The 25859-nt window shown below is 49.4% G+C and overlaps 1 protein-coding gene across 1 annotated transcript in view; it reads right to left on the bottom strand.

Moving 5' to 3' along the window:
• PODXL (podocalyxin like) overlaps nucleotides 1-23284 on the bottom strand; it is an 86053-nt gene extending 62769 nt beyond the window's left edge. Inside the window, exon 1 of the mRNA XM_032764401.2 lies at nucleotides 22970-23284. Coding sequence (XP_032620292.2) covers nucleotides 22970-23012 — 43 coding nt within the window. The 5' untranslated portion in view covers nucleotides 23013-23284. The remainder of the gene's footprint in view (nucleotides 1-22969) is intronic.
• Nucleotides 23285-25859: the final 2575 nt, after the last annotated feature.

Raw genomic sequence — 25859 nt, 5'->3', positions numbered from 1 at the left:
TTACAGCCGGAGCATGTTCACTCTACCCTCCTTGGGTCAGCGATGCATGTCCTCACCAGGAGCACTTCCACTAACCTAAGAGTATTAATTACAGTCCTGCCAAATTCTTGGGGGAAGGCACACACCCAGCTGGATTTTAGGGCATTGTTTATTAGGTGGGCCACCTTGGTCTGGATAAGAACGAGGTGACCTCCATGTTGTGACACTTTCTTGTGCCCCTATTCTGGGCAAAAGGCAGGAAAGCGAAAAGAGCGGGAATCAGTTGTTGCTAAGTAACCGCCATCTTTGATACGGGGCTGACACGAGTAGGCAGAAGGCCAGGATCCTTTGCTGATGCAATTGCTAGAATACCTTTCAGTGCTGGCGAGGCTCAAGGACCCTGATCCAGTAATTAGTGGGCGGGGAGTGGGGGGGAGAAGTACACAATTGTGTTGGAGGAGAAGACTGCTTTGAGCAGTTGACTGCATAATGAGGATGTTTCCTTTGAAAGGTGCCTCCCACGGGAAGGAGCCCGAGATAGATACATGAGCAGGGATGTGTCACTTGTTGAGACAGGCTACTTAATGATCCCTGAGTGTTGCATTAAGTGGCAGCATTTTAGATGTCAGGCTCCAAGGGAAAACGTTCTTCCACTGCGCTGGAGGTGGGAGATGCATTCAAACAGGGCTGGGTGGGGAGAGATGGTCTCAGACGGGTCTTGAGGGCTTGCGGTTTGTTTTGCTCTGTTCCTTTAGAAACAACGTGAAACGGGCTTGTGTCCTTCGTTACTGTATAGAGCCAGACAAAGGGCTGGCAGTGCAGGGGCTGCCTGGGGCGTGCCAGGTTTGCCTTCAGGGAGTACTTGGCAGTAGGGGCTTGCCAGGCCAGGCCTACTGTCATGGGAGCCAGGATGGCAGGATTACACAAGGCTAGCCCTGCTGGTGAGCAGCATGCTCTTGACATGAGATGCAGACGAGGACAGGTCTCCCTGGCAGAGTCACGTCAGCCCAAGCCTATCCTCAGTGGACACAGGACAGTAGGGTAACACCATCCCTGGCCTGCTTCGGCAGAGCAGAGGCACCCACCGCTCCTCAGAGTGCACCGGCTGGTGGACTCAGACCTCCTCACAGTGCATACGCTTGCTGCCAGCCATCCTTTCAATATGCAGCGTCTCCATTTCTTTGCATCGAAAAAGAACCATCTAGCCCCAGCCCTGCACGTATTCTGCCATTTGCATTTGAGATACATTTCAAGACAGATCAAAAGACCCCAGGCTGGTTGCACTCAGAAACTGCAATGCAGGACAACAGTCAACTCCTGACCTGTCCCTTCTCTGTAATCAAGCATTTAATGTGCACACCACTGCCCTCTACTGAATGGACTCGGGACTACTCAGCTGTGCATCCTAGGCCGTATATTAACAGCTTATGGAGATTCCCCTTTAGCTCAAGTGATAGAGCCTGTGCTTTTTGGAGCTCAACAATACCTGAGTTTTATTCCCTCTGCTATATGAAGTTCCTAAGTGGTCACAGTTTTGTTACACTACATTTTAAATCAGTATAGATGACGGTCATTTCCTCTTTTAGCTACCTGCCAAGATGTGAGTTCAGGGTTCTCTGTTTGTCCTTTGGCAGCAGACAATGTGGCAGGCACTGTGGGCAGAACATCCCCCGTCAGGCTGCTCAGGCTTTTGTGATGTCATCTACCTGCTGGGGAAAATGCAGAATCCCGAACGCAGGTCCTAGCAGGAAAGAGGATTTTAAATGTATTGTAACCAATCCATGACCACGTAGGACTACGCTGGCATCACGCAATGCTGCACAGCATGGGAAGTTGGGCTTTCATGGCAACTGTAGGACTGAGCTTGGATCCTCCTCCACCAGGAGCACTGGTAATCTAAGGTAGAGAGAAGGAGTTTTTCCTGAGTCTTCTTTAAACATCATTCCACCCACATGCGAAACCAGCTACAGATCCAAGGCATTTGGACACTAAGTACTGAAGTGACGAACATTAAAAAACCCTAAAACTTTCCCTAGATTCATTGGGAGTAAATGGTCTACATTCTTCAGATTCCAGGGCAGGAAAATGCTCCCTAGTTACCAAGAAAGGGCTCTGGGTTTGGACTCTGTTGATATTGTACCAAATCTGTGGTCACGTCACACTTGTCACTGTTGCAATGTCCCAGCCACGTACCAAACTATCAGGAGTATGCTCAGCAGACAGGATACAACAAGATCACTTTGTTATGGGAACAGAAGGGAGAGGCCTTTATGGAAGGGTCCCAGAAGGTCAGATTCTGATGCCCTTTACTACTAGCTCACCAGCAAGAGGAAGGGCTTCACAGTCTGGCTAATAAAATTTAGTTAATAGGATTATATAGCCATTTCATTGGATTTTATAGAAATTACTTCAACCAACCTATAGGACTGAATAGAGAAGGAGATCTTTCTATAGGGCTTTTTGAACCATCCTATAGAATTCCATAGCAGGGATATAGTTTTCTATTATGTTCTAAAGACATTTTTAAAAAGTCTATTTTTTATTAGATTCTGCAGACTTTTTGAAAAAGGAAGGCTTATCATTAGGTCAAAGGGCGCAGGCATCTCTCCCACACCAGCTGCCTTTTCTTTTCTGGAACTGTGACTAGACACCAGTCCTGGGAAAAACTAAAAGTATTCTCCTGTCAGAATCGGTCACAGAGGTGGGCAGAAGAGTATAAGCCAGGGGTTCTCAACCTGGGGGTCGGAACCCCACAAGGTATCACATGGCTATTACATAGGGGGTCGTGAGCTGTCAGCCTCCACCTCAAATCCCACTTTGCCTCCAGCATTTATAATGGTGTTAAATATAAAAAGAACATGTTTTTAATTTATAAGGGGGGGGGGTCGCACTCAGAGGCTTGTTATGTGAAAGGGGTCACCAGTACAAAAGTTTGAGAACCACTGGTATAAGTAATCCTTTTCTCTCTCACACACACACACCCACCCACCCCACTTTCTGACTCTGTTCGCTGGCAGTAACATTCATTAGTCACGGCAGCATGGGCTCACGTTAATTCCTGTATGTACAGGAAATTACGGAATGTGCAGAAGAGCGCGTTCGGAACAGTAATTCGGGTCACCAAACATGGTGAGATTGCTTCTTTCAGCGCTCACACAAAACACGAGGTCCTCTCATGTTTTGTTCCAGTCACTCCACACCTTGAGCACCATCCATGTGCGGCTCAGCACAAATAACTGAAGCCCCTTTCATCAGACACTTCCCAACACATTTTACCGAAGTTCACTGAGCCTTGCAGCACCCCAGAGAAGTAGTTTCGTATTATTCTTACCCCAGTTTTACTGATGGGGAAACTAAGGGACAGAGAGGTTAAATGATTTGAGTCCTGACTCCATACTGCGCTACTCTAGCCACTAGATCATGCTCCCAGGCACAAACAATTTAAGGGAATGCACTTACCAAATTGGGCTGTGGCTAGGATGCAATGCCTGCTCCATGGGACCACAAGTAAGCAGGCCTCTGTTTTATATTGGAAAGATACAGCACCGCCAGCAGGGTGGCCCCAACTCATGCAGTATCATAGAATATCAGGGTTGGAAGGGACCTCAGGAGGTCATCTAGCCCAACCCCGTGCTCAAAGCAGGACCAATCCCCAGACAGATTTTAGACCCAGGTCCCTAAATGCCCCACTCAAGGATTGAACTCACAATCCTGGGTTCAGCAGGCTAATGCTCAAACCACTGAGCTATCCCTGCTATGGCCTGGGTTCAGTAACGAGCAGAATGCACTGTTACTGAACTACCAGCACGACCATGATCCCTCACAGCACATCAGGGCACTCATTTACAGGTCTGTCGCATCTTATGCGCATTTAACATGCACAATTTCAGCTTTAGGCGGTTGGCAAAAAAAAGAGAGAAAAATAACCATTTCAATATTGTACCTGTAGTGTGGGCGATTCCGCCCGCCATTCAACTTAATGTAATTTCGACTATACGCAGTTTTCGCTTTACGCACTAACCGTGGAACGGAACTCCCGCGTAAGATGAGACTCGCTTGTAATACGGCCCGAGAGGGAAGCATGCCATCTGCTGAATAATCAGCATCGCTTCCTGCAGCAGCTGTTTTTTTTCAAGGGAGGTCTCCCACTTGAGTCCGATTCTCTGTTGCCTTCCATCTTGTGCCGCCATTTACATCCGTGCTGTCTGATTTGGTACCATTTTACAACGCAAGGCAGTGGTGACTCTGGCCACAGCTATCTAGATCAGCATTTGAGAAACTTTAGCAAGCCTGTGCTGCTCTTCAAGACAACAAAACCAACTGCCCCACCCCACCTCTCTACCAGGCAAGCCAGGTAACATGGGGGAAACCTTTCACTGCCAGTTTGCCCTGCCCCTAGGTGCTTCTTTGAACACCCCTCCCTACATTCTGGGAAACACTGATCTACGTCCTCATGTGCCCTTGATATCAGTGAGATGTGGCTGCTTCTTCACCAGAAAATCAGATGTGTTCTTCACTCAAGTTAACTGACACAAGGTAAAAATCCTAGAGATGACATTATATATAAAGGCTCCTTTCTGTTAAGTAATTCAGAAACAAGTAATTTTCTTTTCATCAAGGTGTACGTGGACCCTGTACAGCAGAAGCCACTTAAATCAGTCCCCTGATAAATGGCCTGCCTGCTAAATTGTGATAATAACTCGTGCATAGATTTAATATGCCTCTAAACAATGGCAAAACAGCACATCTTTTTAATAACTTTAAGCCAAGTTCCCTCCGTCGTTCAACCCAATGAAATCAACTTGGATGGCAGCATTTGGCCCTTTATTATTAATATTATAGGCCTGATTGTCCCACTGCAAGATACAGGACGCCCCAACTGATCTCAATGGGAATTACTGGTACGCAAATGTTTACACTAACGTAAGTCTACCAACTTCACTAAGGCCAGGTCTACACTGGTGGGGGGAGGAGGAATCGACCTAAGATACGCAACTTCAGCTAGGAGAATAGCATAGCTGAAATCGACTTACCTCACAACCTCACGGCTCAGGGTCGATTGCCTCGGCTCCCCTGTCAACTTTGCTTCCACCTCTCGCTGAACTGGAGTTCAGCAGTCGACAGGAGAGCGATTGGGGATCAATTTATCATGTCTATACTACACACGATAAATCGATCCCCGATAGATCGATCGTTACCCACCAATCTGGTGAGTAGTGTAGACGTAGCCGAAGTCACTTCCGATTCACACCAGTGTAAATGAGAGGAGAATCAGGCACACTTCAAAATGTCTGATTCTTGCACCCCCGTTTACACTGGTGCAAGTTGGATGTAACATGCTACCAACCCACTTTTCTGTCACTTTGCACAGCAGTAAATCAGCAGGAACAGTGGAGGCCCTGAAAAACCAGGACCAACTATGGCTTCTAAACCAGTCTATTGCCCCTTCCTTGAACAGCAATTCATGAAACAGCAGGGAACCTCTCCCAGATCAACAAGAGCCCCTTGAGTTTGTGAGAATTGGGACAATTAAATCCTCACTCTGCCATTAACATTGTCAGAGCACAATACAATCTTGAATGGCCTAATCCCTCCAGCACCACTGTGAAAAAGTGGGCAAGCATTATTACCCCAGTTTACAGCTTGGGAAACAGACACAAAGAGCTTACCCTGACCTGACTTGACTAAGGCCATGCAGGGGGCTAGGGACAGAACCCAGGAGCTCTTTGCTTCTACTCCACAGTTCAGAACACCAGACCTCATTGCTTCACTCCTCTGACTTGTTTCTGGGTCAGCCAAGATTTGTGCTAGGGAAGCCAAATGTGTTGCATTTCCCCTTTTCATGAAAATGAACCAACTCATATTAAATGAATTAGCCAACGAGAGTGAGGATCTAGAAGAAAACATTCTGATATATAGGGCTGGTAGTAGAATTTAGTGATTAGAGCAGGGGGCTGGAAACTAGATATTTTGCATTCTACTCCTGCCTCTTACTCACTATGGGATTTTAGGTAGGTCATGTCTCCTCTCTATGCCTCTTTTTGCCCATCTGTAAAACGGGGACAATAATTCTTATTTACACGCAGGCATGATGCAAGGATCAATACACTAATGTTTATAAATTACCTTGCAATCCTCACATGGAAAGAGTGTTGCCTTTTTGAATCAGCAACAGTCACCTCCCAGAATGCAATCTGGGTTTTTCCTTGGTTTGCAACCATGGCAATGGTGCATGCAAATTAGACACACAACTGCACCACACACAGATTTTACACACACACACACACACACTACCTTCGTGAGGCTCCCTGTGGTCAACTGTTCTCTTTCCAGAAGAGCTATAATGTGGCTCACTTGCTTTTTGGTTATTTGACGGAGTAATTAATTTATAAGTTTTGCAATTGTCATGAGAGTGATCAACGCACTAAGAGCACAGAGGGTAAAAGCTAGCCATTGGGAAGTACTGGATGTAGTACTGCCAACCTTAAACATTCAAAAATCATGAGATTGGCTTTAAAATCATGAGATTTTTTTAAAAAAAAAAACCCACTAGGTTCTTTTTATTTGTTTTCTGTTTTTTTCAAATGTTAGGACCTTGCTTCACATTTTCAAGCTTTGCTCTGCAATCCTGAGGGCTGGAAACTCAATTTTAAATAGAAAGTTGTGCTTCTCCTGCAGTACTATGATTCCAGCAGCTAGGATTTTAAGAAAAAAAACACTAAAAATTATGACACTTGCAATAAAATCACAAAAGCTGGCATGAAATGGATGAAATTCAATAAAGAAATACAAAGTACTCCATTTGGGAAGGAATAATCAGTTGCACACACAAAAAATGGGAAATGACTGCCTACGAAGGAGTTCTGTGGAAAGGGATCTAGGGGTCATAGTGGAACAAAAGCTTAGTATGAGTTAACAGTGTAACACCACTGCAAAAAAAGCGAACATCATTCTAGGATGTATTAGCAGGAGTGCTGTAAGACACGAGAAGTAATTAGAATCACAGAATCAGCGCCTTTAAGGTCAGAAGAGACCATTATGATTGTCTAGTCTGACCTCCTGCACAACGCAGGTCACTGAATCTCACCCACCCGCCCCGCTAACCAAACCCCTAACCTATGTTTGAGTTATTTGAAGTCCGCAATCGTGGTTTAAAGAATTTCCAAGGTGCAGGAGAATCTCTAGCAATATCTATGCCCCACGCTGCGAGACGCGGAAAAAAACCCAGGGTCTCTGTCCAAGTCTGCGCTGGAGGAAAATCCTCCCAACCCCAATATGGCAACACTAAACCCTGACGCCATGTGGACAAGACTCACCAGCCAGACACCCAGGAGAATCTCTGTAGTAACTAGATCCCCAAACTATCTAACATCCCATTACAGCTTGTTGGGCATATTTACAGCTAATAGCCTAATTGCACAGTTAATTATCTTTGACCCAGCCCATATCATCATCTCCTCCATAAAATTTATCCAAGCTTAGTCTGAAGCCTATGTCTTTTGCCCCCCACTACTCCCCTGGAAGGCTGTTTCCAGAACTTCACTCCTCTGATGGTTAGAAATCTTCATCTAATTTCTAGTCTAAACTTCCTGGTGGCCAGTTATTACCATTCGTGTCTTGTGTCCACATTGGTGCTGAGCTTAAATAATTCCTCTCCCTCCCTAACATTTATCCTCTATATATTTATAAGAGGCAACTATATCCCCGCTCAGCCTTTCTTTTGGTTAGGCTTAAACAGGCCAAGTCTTGGTCTCCTTTATAAGATAGGTTTCCATTCCTCGATCATCCTAGTAGCCCTCTCTGTACCTGTTCCAATTTGAATTCATCCTTCTTAAAAATTCTTTTCGCTCTTACTCCACGCTGATTTAGCTCTCAGTTGGGAGTACTGTGTCCAGTTCTGGGCTCAATTTCATGAAAATGTGCGACAAACCTGAAAAAGTCCAAGAGAAGAGCCAACAAAAATGATTAAAGATCTAGCCAAAAGAATGACTGTGAGAAAGATTTAAAAAAATGAGTTTCTTTAGTATGAAAAGAAGACTGAGAAGGGACATGACAGTTTCCAAGTACATTAAAAGGTTGTTATATGGAGGAGGAAGAAAAATTATGTTTCTTCTACTCTTAGCAGGACAGGACAAGAAGCAGTGGGACTTAAATTGCAGCAAAGAGGGTTAGTTGGATCTTAGGAAAAACTGTCAGGTGGTTAGCACTGGAATAAATGCTAGGGCTGGTGTGGAACTCCCCACCTGTCAGGGATGGTCTAGAAATACGTAGGCCTGCCATGGAGTGCAGGGAGGACAGATTGACGCTCTCGAGGTTCCTTCCAGTTCCTATGATTCTGATACTGGGACTACTTTCTCCACATAAGTGACATACTGGAAAACACAGGCACAATTCCACTGTCTGTTAGGCTGCAATAAAACAAACTCCAGAAGTCCGTGAATACAACCTCTGGGAGGGAACATTCAAAACCACAGCCAGCACTCCACCAAAAGTAGACGAGGCTGGAATATACAGGAGGGCCATCTCCTCTTGGAGATTAATTACCACAAACTGATAGGCCCTGAAAGCCACAAGTTGCAACTTAAGGGAACAAAAAGTGAGATCAGGTAGCATTACAGCGATTCTCTTCCAAACAGCGATGCTTTATTTGGATGTGCAGATGTTCCGCACGTTGGACTGCCAGCTCTTGAAAATAAACGACACCCTCCGAGTCATTATCGTGCGCCTCTCCTGCTCCAGGCGATCGAGTACTGCGTTTTACAGTAAGTGCACAGAGAGAGATAATTGTTGTATAATTCATTTTGCCCTCTCTTTGCACCCTGAAGTCGCTATCATCAAAGCTGTCACCAACATCCGCAACACAGAAACTGAGCTCTGTTGGCTTGTAGCCGTAACAGAGCAGACATCAATCTGTTGTTCTTTCCAACGGAGCCCGGATTGGGAGTGCTGTGTAATACTTGCAAACAAATACACCTGCTACCCCAATATAACCGCTTCCTTGGGAGCCAAAAAGATCTCACCGCTTATAATTGAAACTTGCTTTGATCCACTGGAGGTGCCAGCCACTCCCCCCAGGAATTGTGCGCTTTACCGTTATATCTGAATTCATTTATATCGGGTTGCAGTTATATGGGGTAGAGGTGTATATAAGAATTAAGGCACTATAAAGCACCCATTCTAGGTAGCCAGGAATCTATGATAGGGACCTGGCCAGGCCATTAACCTCTCTCTCCAAACTGAAGCATCTGTCACCACAAGTCCCCCCATGGATGCCTTGTCGTGGTGTCCTCTGGATCCCCATGTAACAGCTTCAGTCATTATAACGCGCCACGAGATTGACCCGCAGTGATTTACACTTTTCATCTCCACGCTGCTTTGTGCGAAGATCGCGATACTGGCCAGGGCTGTCCCTAACCGTTTTGGTGCCCTATGGCAGCCCCCTCCCCAACCCAGTATGGTAGGAAACGGCTTTATAAGCCACATGGCAGGTCCAGCCAGGGTCAGCATGCAGCAGCCCACCTACTAAGCGACACTGCCCTCCATAACTCATCACCGGGCTTTCCCCACAGTTGCATCCCCATCCAGGCTGAGTCAAATCAAAGTTCCAGGCCTCAGACTACAGCCCTAGCTGGTCAGAATGTCCATTTAATTCAGGACTGCGCTCTCAGAACGGCAGCTCCATTCAGGCCGCACAACCAATATGAACACTCACAGGGGCTAGGCAGACGCGGCAACCTTTTTGGCCTGAGGCCGCATCCGGTTTGTAAATGAAGAGGCGCCAGTTAGGGGAGGGTCGTGGCTCCCCACCTTACCTATCTGCGCCCCCCCCCCCCGAACTCCTTCCCGTTTCCTCTACCCCCCCAAACCTGTTACCCTGATGCCCCTCACCCCCGGAACTCCTGCCCCGATCCACACTCCGCCGGTTCCCTGTCCCTTGACCGCTCCCGGAACCCTGGCCAACCGCACCCCCCCCCCCCGCCTGCCCCATCCAACCACCCCTTCTCCGTCCCCACCCCCCCAACCCCTGCCCCAACTGCCCCTACTGCCCCATCCAACCCCACCCCTTTTCTTCCTGACTACGCCCACCTGAACCCATGCCCCCATTTCAACCCTGTGTCCCCCAGGGGACGCCCCAACCCCTAGCCACACTGCTGCCCCCTGACCACCACCCCAAACTCCCCTGCCCTCTGTCCAACTCCTCCTGCTCCGTGCCCCCTTACCACGCTGCCTGGAGGACCAGTGGCTGGCTGGAGTCGGGCCATGCTGCCACCACCGTCACCATGCAGCACAGAGCACCAGCTCAGGCCAGGCTCTGCAGCTGCGCTACCCCAGGAGCTCACAGCCCCGCCGCCCAGAGCTTTGTGCCAGCAGCAGAGCGAGCGAGCTGAGACTGCGGGGAAACAGCAGGGGAGGGGCTGAGGGCTAGCCTCCTGGACTAGGAGCTCAGGGGCCGGGCATGATGGTCCCGCGGGGCATAGTTTGCCCACCTCTGGGCTAGGGGCAGAGCTTTTATAGTCATGGAACCAGCGTCTGCCAGAAACTAGGCTGGGGCACAAGTCCTGGGCAGGTATTCTGAGCTGGGGTCCCATCACCACTTGGAAAACGAGCCTTCTAATAAGAATCTCTGAAGGGGAGGAGGTGAGAGAGCTACAGTTCTGTCCCTTTAAAAACTGTGCAGGAAGGATGCATCTTTTCTACAGAAACTCAACGTTATTCAGTAGAATTCACCCTGCTGGGGAGGAGGATTTTTAAAAGAGCCACGACTGGTCCTCTGCGGAGGTCACTCTTTGTAGTACACTTTGAGTGTGAGTGCATCTAAATATTGGGGTGAAAAGCACCCTAAGAGTGTTTGTAATAAATATTAACCAGTAATTATTAATAGACTCCCAGGGTGCCCAGGATGCAGGCAGCAGGGTGCCCCATTTTTCACTTTATTACTGGTATTTTCCCTTCAGTGCTCCTTATTCCCAATTCGATTTGCATTTTGTACTGAGTGGAAGACAGGTCAGTGCTCTGCTGATGCTGTCAGGAGCTGAAACGTACCTGTGGACTTTGTATTAGTCCATCAAAAAATAACTACGTTTGAAAGGACATTAAGCACTCCAGACTCAGGCAACACCAGAGCCCCCTTGTGCATTACAGTATCGGGCCTCATTCCAATTCCGCTGTTCTGACACGGTGTAAACCTTTGGGGTCTGATTCTCCTGTCAATCAGGAGTAAGTCCACCGAGGCACACGTCCTCGAAGAAGGCTAGCTCCCTGCCTAATTTAAACTCTTTAGTCGTGGTCATTTTGTTATTATTGTCTGTATTACTGTAACACCTAGAGTAGCGTTGCCAGGTGTCCGGTTTTTGATGGAAACACTCAGTCGAAAAGGGACCCTGGCAACTCCAGTCAACGCTGCTGACCGGGCAGTTAAAAGTCTGGTTGGTGGTGCAGTCAGGCTCCCGACCCAGTTTCGTGCGACTCCCAGGAAGCTGCCACCATCTCCCTCTGGCTCCTAGGCGGAGGGACGGCCACGGGGGACTCTGCACGGTGCCTTCGCCCCCAGCACCAGCCAGATCCATGGCCAATGAGAGCTGAGGGGGCGGTGCCTGCAGGCATGAGCAGCGTGCAGAGCCATGTGGTCGTGCCTCCGCTTAGGAGCTGAAGAAAGATGTCGCTGCTTCCCAGGAGCTGCCTGAGATAAGTGATACCCAGAGCCTGCACCCCAAACTCCTGCCCAGCCCTGAGCCCTTTCCTGCACCCCAAACACCGGCTCCACTACAGACCCCACACCTGCAGCCCTCAGCCCCCAGCCCCACATCCCAAACCCCTGCCCCAGCCTTGAGCCCCCTCCCATCCCCAAACTCCCTCCCAGAACTCCCACCCCATCAGCACGTCCCCACCCCTTCGGTCCAGCTCCTGAGCCCCTCTCTGGCATCCAAACTCCTCCCGGGAGCCTGACCCTCCAGCACCCCTCCAGAGCCCCCTCCCGACCCCAAACTCCTTTCTCACCGTCCCACATCCTTGCCAGGCACCCAACCCGCTCCTATCCACGCGCTGAGTCCTCCAGCACCAACCTTCGGAGAGCCTGACCCCGTCCAGCACCGTCACACGCCCTCCCCCGACCAAAACTCCTTCTCAGACGCCCAGCCACCCTTCCACCCCCAACCCCTGCCCAATGAGTCCCTCCCAGACCCAACACCTTCTGCCCGCCCAGACCCCTCGCAGCACCGTACCACCCCCCTGCTCCAGCCCTGAGCCCCTCCTGCACTCCCAATCCCGCCTGGCCCCACGCCACAAGCCCACACCCCTCCGCCCAGAGCCCTACCCCCCCCGAACCCCCCAATCCCTCTCCAGCCTAATCCCTCTACTGTCTGGCCCACCCTAGAGCCCCCACCCTAGCCAGAGCTAGCCCCTCCCACCATTCAACCCCCTAGCCTCACCCTGAACATGAGTGCAGTGAGCGAGGGGCGTTAGGGCGGAGAGCGGTGACGGGGGGCGACAATGATGTGGTGGGGCATGGCCACCGAGAAGGAGTTGGGCCGGACAAGAGTGTTTGGCTCTTATGCTGCAAACAGAAAGTTGGCAACCGCTAGCTTAGATAACAGCTGAGATCGGACCGCCCCCTTCGTTCTAAGCACTGAACAGACACAGTCCACACAGAGACGTCCCTGCTCCAAAGAGTTTAAGGGTCTAAATGACAAGACGAAAGCATCGGGCAGCGGAACAGAGCACACCTAGCAGATGACACCAATTCGCCCAGGGACCACGCAGGTCCATCAGAAGGGCTGGACTAGAATTTCTGACTTCCAGGCCACTGCCTCTTAGCACTAGGTTGAGCCACAAGAACATTTTTAAACTGACTGGCAGAAGTTATTCTTGTCCCGCTCCTGTTAAAAACAAAAAAGGGGGGGGGGCGCTTAACCCATTTTTCCTCCAGCTTGTCAACAATAATCCTTCACCTTCGACAGAGACCAAGGGCCAAAAACTCCAGCCATAAATGAATGCAACTGAACATGTTGTAACGTTAATGCTGCCAGGCAACCCTTACTCAGAGCATATGGCTTGTCCTCCCTGGATAGATAGGTGCGAATCTTCCCCACCAGTTTATTTACCATAGATTGGTCGCGGTTACACTTGCCTGGAGGGCAGACAGAACACTAAAAGGTTTGAACATAGCCGCTAACAGCAAGATATCATTCAAAATTAGAATTATAAAGCTGACAAGCCCCCCGGCGCAGATGAATTGCACCCGAATAGGGTGAACCCAAGATTCCGATTTATAGGGACGCGCCTGATTTAGATATTTTTCTTTATATAGGGTCCTATTACCCCCCACCTCCGTCCTGGTTTTTCACACTTCCTGTCTGGTCACCCTACCCCAGAATAATGAAGGAAGCAGCAAGAGAAATAGAAAAACCTCACTCCAGTGGCAGGGGAAGCTGGGAGAAGAGACAAAATTATAATATTTAGTACAAGGAAAAGGAGAGGGATTTTAAATTAAGCTCATGATTGACACATGGTATGGGCTGTGCCTGTGAAGTGCTGGCAAATCCCACTGACGTCAGTGGAAGTGGCAGGACTTCAGCAGCTCTCAGGTGCAGATTCAAGTCTGCTTGAGTATCTGTCTGAGGGATTGTCTATATTGCAGTTAAAAACTCACAGCTGACCTGTGCCAGCTGGCTTGGGCTAAGGGACTTGGGCTAAGGGGCTGCTTAATTGCAGTGTAGATGTTCAGGCTGAGGCTGCAGCCCATGCTCTGGGACCTTTCCACCTCGTAAGGTCCTAGGGCTCAAACATCAACTCCACAATTAAACAGCCCTTTAGCCTGAGCCTCCTGGCACGGGCCAGTCACAAGTTTTTAACTGTAGCATAAACATACCCTTACAGACAGGAAATAATTACAGCATGTGGACTAGGTGGCTCAGGGGCTTGGCTGCAGCACTTCTAGGTGTCTGGGTCAACTCCAGCCGAGGTTAGGAGTGAAGAACACCTGCGATCACCTGACAGCTCTTGGTGATCTACTACACAACATTAGTTTTGTAGAGAAGTATCCACATCATAACCCCCAATAAGAATGAACTTTGGCCACCCCCGTTGAAAGTCTTAAACAGAGTTTTCGTTCTCCATACACAAAGCACAACCATGAACTTAGATTTTACATGAAGAGAAAAAAAAAAAAAACAAAGCAAGAAAGAACAGAAGTAAAGCCTCCACCAGAGCGAGCAAGAGCACAGGGTCTCCTCCTCTGCAACAAGCTGCACCTGAACCAACCACAAAATGGCTGCTATCTCCAGCAAACTCCTAGGGAATTAAAGACCCCTTGCAGCCAATAAATAAATAAAGCGACAAGAGTACACAATCTGTCAGTGCACGCACAGAGCCACGGAGAGTGACCAGACTGCCCATCCATATGGCCCCTCCAGGTCAATGATGAGGCACATTGGCAGGGCAACAGAACGGAAACTTACCCTGAGGCTGTCCAATCTTTGGCTAAATAGAAAGCGTCAATCTCCAGGTCTTCATGCCAGCAACTCTCACGGGTACTTAATGCCCTTAAAAATGTAAGGGGAAAATCCTGGCAATGGCAAAACAATCAGATGGGGCAGTTCTTCAAAGCAGGGGGAAGGCAGCAGGTCAGGGTTGGACAGCAGCCACAAGAGTCAGTCTGAGAGCCAGGATCTTGTATATAAATGACCACAAAGCGTTAGTTTCAAGAGTGGACAGATCTGATAATGATATTGGAGAAAGGGGTTGGGGAAGAAACAACAAAAAGACAGCGCAAATCAACTTCAGATGGAGCCCATCTATTTGGCTTCAGGCAACAATGCAGTGGAGAACTGCTAGATTTTAAAATAAGAATGACCAAACTGGGTCAGACCAGCGGCCCATCTAATTGCGTTTCCTGTCTCTTGCAATGGCCAGCCCCAGATACCCAAGAACATGCTGAAATCCCTGTAATGGACAAGTAATGGAAATTGGAGAAGTTCTTCCAAAGCCCCCCTGTGAGCGTTAGGGTTGATGCATGACGCTGTACGACCCTCATCATTGTTATCCTAACTCATGTAACTGTGGATGTGCTCCATAGGTCCGTCAATGGCTTTTAGCCAGGATAGGCAGGGATGGTGTCCCTAGACCAGGGTGGGCAAACTTTTTGGCCTGAAGGCCACATTGGGGAATAGAAATTGTATGGCAGGCCATCAATGCTCACAAAATTGGGGTTGGGGTTCACGAGGGGGTGAAGGCTCTGGTTGGGGGTGCGGGAGGGTGCTCCAATGGGATCAAGAGGTTTGGAGAGTGGGAGGGGGAATAAGGGCTAGGGAAGGGGTGTGGGAAGGAGTTCAGGCTCTGGGGTGGGGCTGGGGATGAGAGGTTTCAGGTCCAGAAGGGTGCTCCACTGGGATCAAGAGGTTTGGAGAGCGGGAATCAGGGCTAGGGCAGGAACGTGGAGAGAGGCTCAGGGATGCAGGCTCCAAGCAGCGCTTAACCTCAAGCGGCTTCTGGAAGCAGTGGCATGTCCCTTTTCCAGCTCCTGCACAAAGGAGCAGCCAGGAGGCTCTGCGAGCTGCCCCATCTGCAGGCACCATCCCTGCAGCTCCCATTAGAGCGCTGGAGGGGGCCACTGGAGCGTAGGAGCCAGAGCGGGGCCATGCCAAGGCTTCTGGGAGCCACATAGTGAAGCCCCCGACCCAGCGCCCGGGCTTGGAGCAGAGACAAGCCACGTTGTGCGGCCCTGACAGCACCCTGACTGGATACAGTATATATACTGTATATAATTAATTCCATTTAACCAATTCTAGCTCTCATCTCTATCTTTTTCCTTTTATGAATAAACCTTTAGATTCTAAAGGATTGGCAACAGCGTGATTTGTGGGTAAGATCTGGTTTGTATATTGACCTGGGTCTGGAGCTTGGTCCTTTGGGATCAAGAGAACTGTTTTTCTTTTATTGGGGTGTTGGTTTTCATAACCATTCACGCCCAGAGCGAGTGGCACTGGTGATGATACTGGGAAACGGGAGTGTCTAAGGGAATTGCTTCTGTGACTTATGGTTAGCCAGTGGGATGAGAGCCAAGTCTTCTCTGTTGGGCTGGTATAGTTTGTCTTAATAGTAAAAGAACTCCAGCCTTGGGCTGTGATTGCCCTGCTTTCAGCAATTTGTTTTCAGCAATCACAGTTGTGTCCCAGCAAAGCCAGCAATGTTACAACAGGATACTGGGTTATGTTATGTTTCAATATACCCATCTAATCCTTTCTTTAATGGCTCAATGGACTCCCTTGGCAGTGAGTTCCACAGGTGGCTAGGCATCTTTTACCAGTTTCAAATTTGTTGCCTTTCAATGTCATTGACTGTCCTCTTGTTATTATATTAGAATAAAGGGCTAATAGAGGCGGTAAATTTGGCATCCCTATGACATTAAGTTATTGCAAAGAACATCACAAGAGAAACCAGAAAAATAACCTGAAGCAGCTGCCGACTCTGAAAATTATGCTAAGAGCCCATCTGCAGAGACAAATGTATCATATTAGGACATACTGTAGTTATAACATACACTTCTACCTCGAGATAACACTGTCCTCGGGAGTTAAAAATCTTACTGCGTTATAGATGAATCCGCATTATATCGAACTTGCTTTGATCCACCAGAGTGCGCAGCCCTGCCCCACCCGGAGCACTGCTTTACCGTGTTATATCTGCATTTGTGTTATATTGGGTCACGTTATACCTGGGTAGAGGTGTAGCTTAGTTTTGCCAATCCATGCTATAACTATGTCACAAGATTTCATAACATGCCTATAACACAGCTGGGTCCTGCCCACTCCCTGTTATTTAGCCTGGTGTCCCTTGGATGGTTACACGCAAGATTCAACAGCATGTAGATATTAGCGAGGTGCACGCTGCACGCAGCTCAGCTCATCTTATTATATAAGAGAGATTGTGGACAGAGAGGGAAAAACCTAAGCGACTTAGGTACTCCAGGATCTTAGCAATTCAGTAAAGTTAAACAAACAAGGTCACTGTTCTGTAGAAAACAGGAGATTGAGACACAACCACTGGGAGGTCACAGAGTTTACAAGAGGGGGAACGGAGACAATAGATGCCCCAGAGCCATTTGCATCCCTGGGTCGGGAACTCTTCCCAAAGGAAAGGGCAGGCGCTCCAGGAATTCGGAAACAATTTTTTTTTAAAACAGGGAAAAGTGGTTAATTATGGAAGAAGCTACCCAGGGCAGTCACAGGAGCAATGGGTATAACTAGGCTCTTTGAAAACAAAGACATTGGGGCAAGCATGTGAAAGGAAAAAGTTACCAGGGTTTCAAACAAGTGAGCAGAGCTAGATGCGGCCAGACAGTCTCATACACAGAGAGTGTGTAATTTGGCTGGGTCTGTTCCTTACTTCCTTCAAATTTTTAACTGTCCCAAGATGTTTGGCTCTTGGCTGATCTGAACTTAGCCAGGAGCAGCATGAGCAACAGCCAGGCATTTGGGGAGACTTTGCGCCCTGCATGCCGTTAGCTCCAACAGTATAGGACCTATCATACCCAGCAGAGCTGTTCTGATCTCCCCAGGCCATCAGCCTCCCCCTCTGGTCACTGAGGCAGAAGTTCACAGCAAGAAAGGAGGTGGTATACATGCACTCAGCTTGGGAGACAAGGGTGGTCTGAGAAGGAACCAGTTGGAGGGTAAAATAGGTCCAAGTGTTGGGCGGGGGTTGGGAGTGATAAGGCAGCAAAGGCAGAATTCAGACCCTTCTGCTCCAGAAGCAAAACCCCCTTCTACTTGATGTAGAAGGCAAATCTCTCTTAGGTGAAGGGGCGTATGACACGCAGTTGGGCCTTTCCAGGTCCATCCAGTAAAGGACTGCACTGTACATGCTAACTAGTCAGGCCATTACAAGGATCCTCAGGCATCTGGCACCTACCCCCCAGTGCCCTCCATGCTTGGAGCTGGCACTCTGATGGGGCAGCACTCACCTCCGCTGCCCTGAGTTCTAAAGGGTGCAACATCTCAGATGATGCTCACAACATCCTCCCAACCTGCCTTGTTTTTCCCTGCTCTGTCAGAGCACAGTCCCACTCTGCATGCAGCTGCAGTTCCCACTCTCGAGCTGGCACAGGAGCAAACTGACAGCTTGATGGCTCAGTGACAGAGTAAACAGAGGACCTCAGACACAGGGACAGCAGCTGGGCACAGAGACTCTTGCATGGGATGGTAGGTGCCCCGGATGAGGAGGAGCCAAAGTCAGAGCTGCTGCAAGCAATGGAAATGCACTCAAATCAGTGGAGTGGCTCAGAAGTGTAGGCTCCATGGACTCCTTTCTGCTCACGTCAGAGTGGGCCAAACCCATCAGAATCCAGCCAGCAGGTCCACTGCAAGCAGCCTCCTTCTTCCTGCTCCTGCAGACGCTCCTGACCCAAATCAGTGGGGTTCTCAGGTGTGCACGCGGAGGGGAGGGGAAGCAGCCATTCTCCCCACTCATCTCCCCTTATAGCCACAGGGACCTCCCCTCTGTAGATAATGCTGATGAGCTTCAGAACCATCTTCTGTGCTGTGCCCATCTGACAATACACTCCCATCTCCTCCACGTACATACCGTGGATCGGCTCTCAAAGGAGCACCACTGCCATAGGAGAAGGCGGTAGCCCTGGGAAGTAGCTAACCAGCACCAAGTCTCTTTCTGCAGGTCTCAAGATCTGCAGGATTTCCCAGGTTGGGGGATGGGAGGGATCTCTCTCTTGACTGCAAGCTCCTATGGTTTCAATGTCACAAGTCATGGGGAAATTATTCCACAGCCTAAGAGGGCTCACTGACCCTAACTAATCTCATACACCTGCCACAAAGCCCCATGCACACAAGCCCCACAGGGTGTATATCACAAACACAGGGGCTACAGCCCCAAAGCTTCACAGAGCTTCAAACAAGGTCCCAGGCTCATGTACTGTGTTTAGAAAACTGCTGCAGCATCACTTCAGCCACCAGCATGAATAATAAATAATAATAATACTTCAGATAAACCCTCCAGAATTAAAATAAACTATGATGTCGCACCGCTACAGGTCCTTTCATCCAAGGATGTCCGGGTGCTTTGCAAACAATTCATTAAGCCTCCAAACAGCCCGGGGGAGAGGGTGACCCTTACTGTATCCATTTTACTACTTGGGGAATCAGTGGTACAGCACAATTTCAGTAACTCGCTGAAGATTACACTGGGGATAGAATGCCAGAGTCCCAACTCCACCTCCACCCGCTAATGCAAGTTACAACCACAACCTGTCTTGTCCACATGACAATTTAATGTGTTAGTTAACACACGTCTGCCAACGTGTAAAAAAAAAAAAAAACCTTGTTCCTAGTGTAGCCCCACTCTGGCAACTCTCCTGCTTTGACTACAATCCCCTCCCAGGATCAGGAGTCGAAAGCAGACGGCCTGTTGCCCTATCTATAACGCAATATCATGAATAATGGAATGAAAAGCGAGATCACTCAAAGTTTCTGCAATTCACACACAGACCCTTTGTTCGAACCAACCTTTGGCTTCTTTGGAACTGTTGTAGCTCTGAGACTGAAGAGGGGGAGTTTTAGAGACACGAGTTTAAAACCTGGGTGGAGGGACTGTGATGGCTTTAGATTAGGCGAACAGCAGGCCTGTAGGGAAAATCCAGTCCCGCCATTTGCATTAAGATTATTTGAGACTTTGATTCTTTCTATCCACACGTAAGATAAAGGGGTCAAATTTCTCCTCCCAAGTCAACACCACCCCTGTATCCTGTCATGGAATTTAAAAATCTAATAAGTGTCCCGTGAACATGCTGAAACAGGCATCTTTGGGCCTCTCTCAATAGATTGTCTGAATTTGAGGCAATTATGCTTAATACCATCTTCACGTGTATGCTGTGCCAGCCGGATTCTGACCTACTCCAGTGTAAATGAGGAGTAACTCCATTGAAGCCAGTGGATCACAAGATGGTGAGCTCAGAATCAGGCCCAGATTACACAGTAAATAGCCTTAGCGGAAAATAGCTGCATTTTTAAAACTGCAACACCACAGTCCTGATGCTGAGCCGCCTTGTGCACTGTGCTATCATTTATTTACACCTGTGCGAAGCCAGGGTAGAACACTACCAAATCAGAACTCTCCACTCGTGTGCACAGGTGACAGCATTTCACAATCCTTGTGAACAGCTATACCTGGCCACACAAGCAGTCAGGCAGAGGGCAATCAAGCCCCTTGTTGTTTCCAGTTATTTTTGTTCTTTAAAAAATTTGCATATTTTAATTAACACCCCCCAACCTCCACCCCACACACACAATTTTTTTCTCCTTTAGGAAAATAAGGGACAGTGTTGGCCGCCCTTTCTGACACATGTGGGTCCTTGCTCCTTGAGTGGAAGGAGATGCTGTTAGGCAGAACTGGATGAGTTCCAGGAGGAACCCAGCAGGATCACCTGACAGAGAATATAACAGAGCCACTCCCCTCACCACCATCACTCCACAGCACAGCCCTCAACCCCTCTTCATACAACTAAAAGTGGATTTGACTTGAAACCCTGAAAAAAAATCTTCCGAGGCATTACTGGGCCAGGTTCTGTCTGATGTAAAGTGCAAAGGGCTGCACTGACTTCAGTGCAGTTACTCCTGATTTACACCAGCATCACTGAGATCAGAGTTTGGCCTAATCTTCTCATGTTAAACAACAAGAGAAATAATTTTTTCAATGCCTCTATCCGCTTTCATAACAGTCTGATGTCCCTGCACTTATTGACTCAGGGTTTGTCTTCACTGCTAAAAAAGTGGTGTTTTCTTTACTATGGGGTAACTACAGCGCAGGAGCTATCCCAAGTAAACACAATGAAGAGAAGGCACTTTAGTTTTAGTGGGAGATTAAACCTGCTGAGCTTAACCCCACACCTCTGCCTGGGGCAGACCTTCACTGTGCTTTTAACTCAGAATAGTTACTGCAAGGGAAAAAACTGCAGCTTTGAGCAGCGAAGGCAAGCCATCAGATGGGCAGAGAGGTCACTGCAAGACATCCTCTAGCGCAGGACTTCGTTAACTTTTGTCCATCTTTTCTCCCTCTTAATGTCAAGAAATATTCCATTCCTTCACTGTCCTCGCCCTTCCTCCCGTTTACAACAAAGGGAGGAATTCCCTTTCTGACTATTTTTCTTTAAAAATGCTTCATGCTGAGAGTGCATTTTAAACACACCTTTCAGACGAGACATACAACCAAGGTCTTGGTGGCTTGGAGCCCATTAAAGATCCTATGGCAGTTTTCACAAGAGTGTGGGTGTTAAACCCAAAGTCCTGGATGAATCCAAGTCTGGATTATTACTTCCTCTCATTAAATTCCCTTGTACGGGGTCCTGATTCCAACCAGGTAAGTCAGGGTAAGCAAACAGAGGTGCTATAGCTAGGGGAGTCAGGAGATCAATTCCTGGCTACGCCACCAATTTGCTGTGACCTCAGGTAAGATGCTTTTCCTGTTTCCCCTCCTACCTTTCATCAGTCTTGTCCATTTACATTGTAAGCTCTGCAGGGCAAGGACTGTCTCTCAGCGCTTGTCTACACTTACAGGGCTGCAGCCGGCACAGCTTTAGAGCTTCATGAATACGCTACCTACATAGGAGAGCATCTTCCATTGGCGTAAGTGCAGCAAAGAGTCCTGTGGCACCTTATAGACTAACAGACGTATTGGAGCATGAGCTTTCATGGGTGAATACCCACTTCGTCGGATGCACAAAATCTGACGAAGTGGGTATTCACCCATGAAAGCTCATGCACCAATACGCCTGTTAGTCGATAAAGTGCCACAGGACTCTTTGCTGCTTTTAAAGATCCAGATAACAGGGCTACCCCTCTGATGCTTGACACCATCGGTGTAGGTACTCCACCTCCCGGAGAGGCAGTAGCTGTGTTGACGGGAAAAGCCTTCCATACCCTTGAGCAATGTAGTTATACCGACATAAGTTTGTAGTGTAGATGAGGGCTGTATTTATACAGCGCCTGACACAGTGGGACCCTGATGTTGTTTGGAGCGTACAGGCATTCTGTAATATAAGCAAAAAATAACAACTCCAACCAAATCAGTGGAATGATACCAGCATGAAATTGGAACTGGTGCAAGATCCAAATCAGAAGCAATATTGTTTATTTCCTGCTCTAAGCTGCTGGGTGGGCTGTTAAACAGCTAATCCATTCCACTCCGGAGACGCCTGCATTTCAGCATGGGGTAAATTGATTCCTGTAACAATTACTGAATAACGGCATAAAGTCCTTTGGATTCCTCTGGGATGAAGAGCACTATATAAACGCAAGGTATTACTATGCAGACAGAGTAACCTGTGTTCATCCTTTTGTCTGGCTGGGGCACTTCCACTTCAAACTCTGCAAAACCAGGAGTGCCTGCTGGACGTGCAGCACAGCCAACAGATTCCCCGGGTTCAGGAGAGCCGCGGGGCGAGAGAGAAACATCTTTTCCTTGTTGCTAAATTTCCACTTGCTTTGATCCCCTGGAAGAGGATCAAAGCTGCCCTCAGCCCCGGCTTTACTCTGCCCTGCCCCTCCCTCAGCACTGACTGCCCTGAGCCAATGCTTCCCCACCGCTTGCAACATAAGCTGCTAGTCCGTGTCTGCCCGAGGATGGTTCAGAGCCCGAGGATCTCCCAATGGGATGTGAAACCCCTTTCAACACTAGGTAGCTGGTTCACCTCCGGCGTGCGTCAGCAGTTACCCCTTGGTGGCGAATATGCAACGAGTTCTTGGGTCTCAGTCTGGCGCCGGAGGGCGGGGGGGAATCCACCCATCCAGTTAGCCCCGTGGCAGGCACCCTCGGCAAAGGCGCCCAGGGCTGCGCGGGACGGGCAGCAGGAAAAAACCCTCTCTCCTCCCAGAGCCGGTCTCCTGTCCCCCACCCGGCGGAGGGAGCGGGGACGGCTGCTGGTGGGGGCACCCATCCACCAGCTACCCCCCGGGAAGGGGCAGAGAAGGAGACTGGCAGCACTTACCCCTGCAGCAGAGCAGGAGGAGCAGCACGAGCGGGCAACGCATGGTGCCTCCCTGGACCGCCGCTGAGCCCTGGCGCGCAGGTTTCTCTCTCCCCCCCAGCCCTGCGGGGACGGTCGGCGGCGAGGCTGGGCAGGGGGCTGGCTCCGCGCGATGCACCAGGGCTGGGGCTGTGTGACAAGCGCCCGTGGAGCCGGGGCGCTGCTTTGCAGTCCCCCTCGCTGCCCGCGGTCTCTGCGACCCCTCCTTGCAGGGGGCTTCGGGGAGCCCGGCTCTGGGCAACTCGCCTCCTCCTGCGCCTAGCGCTGCGCTCCGGATCGCCGCCTCTCTCTGCTCCGCGGGTTCCCCGCGCCCCCGGGCGCGCGCCGCAGCTGCTTTTGTGAAATGCTGCAGCTGCCGCCGCTGCCCTGCGTAGCCCTTGCTGGGTCCCAGCCGGGGCACCGCTCAGTACTCCAGGGCGGCTGAGCCAGTGAAGGGTGATTGGTCCGCTTCGCCAAACCCTTCTTGCTGAATGGCTAGCCCCCAGTCCGGCTCTGATTGGCCACAGCAGCGGCCTGTCCCACGGATGGTCCAACCCTCCCACTTACTGATTTTGGGGCTGGTCTGTCCCGTTCCCCTCCCTCACCCCAGTTGTAGGGGCCTTAGCAAATTCACAGCCCATTTAGGTCAATGTCAGGGTCATAGAGGTTTCAAAATGGTAAATTTCATGATTTCAGTTACTTAAATGTGAAATGTCACAATGTTGTAATTGTAGGGGTCCTGACCCAAAAAGGAGTTGTGTGGGGAAGGAGGTCACAAGGTTATGGGGTGGGGTTGCAGTACTGTCACCCTCACTTCTGCACTGCTGCTGTCCTCAGAGCCGGGCAGTTGGAGAGCAGTGGCTGCTGGCCAGAAGCCTAGCTCTGACGGCAGAGCCACCGCAAGCACCAACACAGAAGAAAGGATGGCACGGTATGATATTGCCCAGGGCTGGCTCCAGTGTTTTTGCTGCCGCAAACAGGGAAAAAAAAAAAGCCATGATCAGGGGCAGCTCTACTGCTGCCGCTTCATTCTTTGGCAGCAATTCAGTGGCAGGTCCTATCCTCCGAGAGGGACTGAGGGACCCGCCGCCGAATTGCTGCCGAAAAGCCGCCCCTCTCCGTTCGCCGCCCCAGGCACCTGCTTACTGTGCTGGTGCCTGGAGCCGGCCTTGGTATCGCCATCCTTACTTCTGCACTACTGACTGCAAAGCTGAGACCTCAGTCAGCGACCGCCGCTTTCCAGCCACCCAGCTCTGAAGGCAGCAGCGCAGAAGTAAAGGGTGACATGGTATGGTATTGCCACCCTTCTGCACTGCTGCTGGTGGGGCACCGCCTTCAGAGCTGGGCATCTGGCCAACAGCTGCCACTCTCCAGCCACCCAGCTCTGAAGGCAGCACAGAAGTAAACGTTATGAACCAAAGTTTTACATACAGCGCCGCTGATCGAAACCAGACTGAATGATACCAATGCTCACTAGTACTTAGCCTGCCAATTTCTTGGGGCAGGGACTTTTAGTTCTGTGTCTGTACAACCCCCAGCGCAATGGAGGTCCAGATCTGTGACAGGCTTCTAGGTGCTACCACAATACAAATAACAAATAATAATATGCATTCCCTGAGATCCAGACACAGCCTTCGTCCCACACTGTGAAAAATTCCTCGTAATTTGAATGAGTAACAGATTTGAGCAAATGTAAATGGCACAATACTTCTAAGGCCACCCCAAATGACATGGCTCTGTGATGGCGAGACAGTTCGGAAGCACCCAAATCTTTATTTCAGTGCAAAGTACTGTCCCATTTAGGGTGGTCAGATGTCCCGATAATATCAGCATTGTCCCAATATTAGGGGCTTTGGCTTATATAGGCAACTATATGGCCTCTTGAAAAAAAGTGTCCCAATTTTTCACACTTGCTGTCTGGGCCCCCTACAGGGGCGACTCTAGACATTTTGCCGCCCCAAGCATGGAGGGTCCGCTGGTCCCGCGGCTTTGCCTGCGGGAGGTCCACCGAAGCCGCGGGACCAGTGGACCCTCCGCAGGCAAGCCGCCGAAGGCACCCTGCCTGCCGCCCTAGTGGCGACCAGCAGAGCACCCCCCGTGGCTTGCTGCCCCAGGCACGTGCTTGAAGCACTGGTGCCTGGAGCCAGCCCTGGCCCCTACCCCCATCAAACTCCCTGCCCCCAAATTGCATTTGCAAATGTTGTTTGCATAAGCAACTGGGATTTGAACATTTTAAAAAACCCACATTTTTATTGGTTCAAGAACACAAAAACAAGCAATACGCGAAAAATAAATGAAACAATAAGGCTACATTTGTGACATTTATTTGTTGCTGCTGGAAGGTCCTTTAGCTAAGTAGTATTTTGCTGGTACCAGGGGACTAGAAATAAGCTCAGAGGTTTCCACAGAACTGTCCCCTCTCTCTGGGAAGTGCAGACATATCACTAATGTGTCCAATGATAATCTGGATTCAGTGATATCAAAAATTAAACTAAGGACAGATGTCCAAAAATGAGCCAGCCTTGGATACTACAATCTGATGTTATTACAGGGTTGTTACCATGGGTGTTGGTATCATAAGCCTCTTTCCCAAATCTGGACCTTAGCATCCAAAATCTGGGTGCTTAGCATGAATCTCCAAACTTAATTACCAGCTTGGATCTTATCTCGCTGCCACCAACCAGGAATCAGTGCCTGGTACACTTGAGCCCCCCAAAACCTTCCCTGGGGAACCCCCAAGACTCAGATGCTTTGAGTCTCCAACAAAGGGAAATAAACCACTTCCCTTCCTCCTCCCTCTCCCACCCAGACTTTCCTCTCTGGGCTAACCTGAGAGTATTGATGCAATCTCTTTACATCACAATACCAAGAA

The sequence above is a fragment of the Chelonoidis abingdonii genome, chromosome 1, assembly GCF_003597395.2.
Source record: "Chelonoidis abingdonii isolate Lonesome George chromosome 1, CheloAbing_2.0, whole genome shotgun sequence".
NCBI classification, from domain to species: domain Eukaryota; kingdom Metazoa; phylum Chordata; order Testudines; family Testudinidae; genus Chelonoidis; species Chelonoidis abingdonii.
Note: the sequence above shows the minus strand (reverse complement) of the source record. Positions and strands in the feature narration are given on the sequence as shown.